This window comes from Zea mays, chromosome 6 (assembly GCF_902167145.1).
Source record: "Zea mays cultivar B73 chromosome 6, Zm-B73-REFERENCE-NAM-5.0, whole genome shotgun sequence".
In the NCBI taxonomy this organism is placed as follows: domain Eukaryota; kingdom Viridiplantae; phylum Streptophyta; class Magnoliopsida; order Poales; family Poaceae; genus Zea; species Zea mays.
The window spans coordinates 71,416,545-71,419,049 of record NC_050101.1 but is presented as its reverse complement, the minus strand read 5'-3'; the positions used below and the strand labels follow the sequence as shown (position 1 = coordinate 71,419,049).

The following is a 2,505-nucleotide window of genomic DNA, read 5'->3' as shown; positions in this document are numbered from 1 at the left end:
GTGGGCAAAAAAGCTTCCTAGAGGCTAATGCTGCCAGCTCTCTTCAACACAACCTTGAAACCATCCCCTACCCCCTCCTAAAAATCTGCACCCAAAGGGATTTGGTTCCATGCAAAAAGATGAGTTGTTGGACCCACGCCTCTGGGAATGAAAGGACGTCTCAGAAGTTTTCAAGTCCAACGCACCTCTAGCCACTGTTTTCAAGTTGCCCGATTAATCACGATTAGTCACGATTAATCGTTCAAGTCAGTTTGAACCAATCATGATTAATCGCTCAAGTCATCTGACTAATCGTGGTTGATCACGATTATGGTTGATCACGATTAATCGTCTAAGTCGGTCATCCAGAACGACTAGCAAGTCATCCTACTTGAAAACAATGCCTCTAGCCAAAACAAAACAAAAAAAGAGGAAATGAAGACCAACAACAAGAGCCACACTTGGTTGAGTCAGAAGTGAGAAGAAGCAATGGACTCAGAGCCCAAAACAATGGATTCACATACAACAACTGTGGGACACTAAATTGTCTGGGAGTTGAGTTTGGACAGTTAATAGCTGAACAGTTGTCAACATGAAAAACTGCATGCCAAGAGGAAAGGGTCATGGGGTGGGGGTAGGGGGCTACCTTTTGTATTGACCTGTGGTCTTTTTTCTTCTTCCCTCTTTACCCGTCATTTTAAAATCGTGCCTAGAAAATACTGTTAGAATGTTAGGGGTGTATATCAGTCATGAGAAAATTCCTGCACATCACTCATGTACGAGTACACCCAGTACTAAATTTTATCAAGTCACGCCAGCCAAATGAAATAACCTTTATTCAGAAGTGTACCATGTCGCACAAGTTGATGCCAAACAAGCACTGAACCCACGACAAACCAGAGTCAGCTTATTACTACTGACATACAGAGCAAGTTTTGCTGGGGAAATTGAAAGCCAGCACAAGTTTTATTACTGCTGACATACAGAGCAAGCTTTTCTGACCTTTATATATCGAACAGGCTTACATATGCTTCCTCTCTAGTTTTGCATGCCGATCGTGGCTCTGTCCTGCTGCCTAAGCCTCTCGCCTTCGCGGCACAGATACTGACTGAATTTCTCCTGCCAACATGCATGTGAAGCAACGCGTCAGAACAAGATCTCATGCATGATGCATCAACGGATCTACCAAATGGTATTTGTAGGGAAAAAACTCTAAAATCGGTTATTTAAATCCAAAGTCAGCTTTATCACAACCCCCAGTCCGTTGAATAGGAATAACATCAAATTTCTTCAGCAAACTATGTAGAGATCGATAACAAGGACCAGTTAGAATATGGTGATTCAGGATGCCTAATCTATTATGCAGTTCATGATTTCTAAATGTATCCATGGTCGTCCTACGCAAATTGACGAACGCTGCATTTGAGAACATGCTGGTCAGCTGTTGTGCTATTACCAAAAAAAAAAAAAACAAACCAAACCCTAATCTAGATTATAGTGATTTAACCATCCGCATTTAAGATGCCTAATCTAGTATGCAGTTCGTGATTTCTAAACGCACCGTAGCTCTTCGCAGATAGGTACAATCAGGTATCCATGTTCGAATGTGACATCAACCACATCCCCCACGAATGCATTAACCAGATCCACGCGTCATACATCATTAAACCGACGGAGCAGCCGAAACAAGCACCGTGCACGGACGGGGTCGGTCGAGCACGTGATCCAGGAATGGGGACTGAGGGCAGTACCTTGCCGCCCAAGAGGAAGATACCGGCCAGGCCGGCGGTGGCGACGCCGCCCCAGATGACGACCGTCGACGAGAGCAGCGACCAATTGCGGTAGATCATCTTTGACCTCCTCGGATCTCCCTCTTGCTCTCCCGTCCCTTGGCGTGCGTGCAGGTGCGGCGGCGGCGGCTAGTCCTCGAACTCGATGGAGCTGCCGGACGTGTCACGGATGGAGAAGATAGAGACAGGCGGATTCCACCAAAGACTGGGCCCTTGTAACGAGCCGTATGGCCCAAAGTAAAGTTATGCAGGGCCCACGTAAAGTTATGCATGGCCCAAACGCGCGGAAAAAAGTCGTTATTTTGCCTTTTTTATCTCTACTACTTCCGTATCTATGACTGGGTCTATGATTTATAAGGTCATTCTCATGCAATGCTTTAATGTACCGTTTCCAATGCTACCACATCAGATTTAAATCCCATGAAACTCTATAATCTTCCATGAAACTATATCTACCTCTCTTCTATTAATTACAATGCCATGTCACAAGTGTGATGATGTCCTATTGAAAATAGCCTAAGTCCGATAACAAACTAGTGAAACTTACAAATAATAATGGTAAAATTGCGAATGGCTCAAATGCGCGAGGGTTATATGGCGACTGGTGAGCCAATGGTTGTCTGCTTGCCCGTGGGTCGCGGCGGTAAGCAAGCTAAAATGTTAATCTCACTTTTACATGCAGATGTTTTTGTCCACCATACATACAAATCGGGTTCCAGACTTCCAGTGTGCAAGA

General features: G+C 44.7%; 1 protein-coding gene across 1 annotated transcript; it reads right to left on the bottom strand.

Annotated features, from left to right (window-relative positions):
* Window positions 1–474: 474 nt before the first annotated feature.
* Window positions 475–2,052, bottom strand: LOC100277842 (uncharacterized). Its single transcript, XM_020539748.2, has 2 exons — window positions 1,731–2,052; window positions 475–1,098 (listed from the first exon to the last, which is right to left on the bottom strand). The coding sequence occupies exons 1-2, from the start codon at window positions 1,827–1,829 to the stop codon at window positions 1,018–1,020; spliced, it is 180 nt and encodes a 59-aa protein (XP_020395337.1). The 5' UTR covers window positions 1,830–2,052; the 3' UTR covers window positions 475–1,017.
* Window positions 2,053–2,505: the final 453 nt, after the last annotated feature.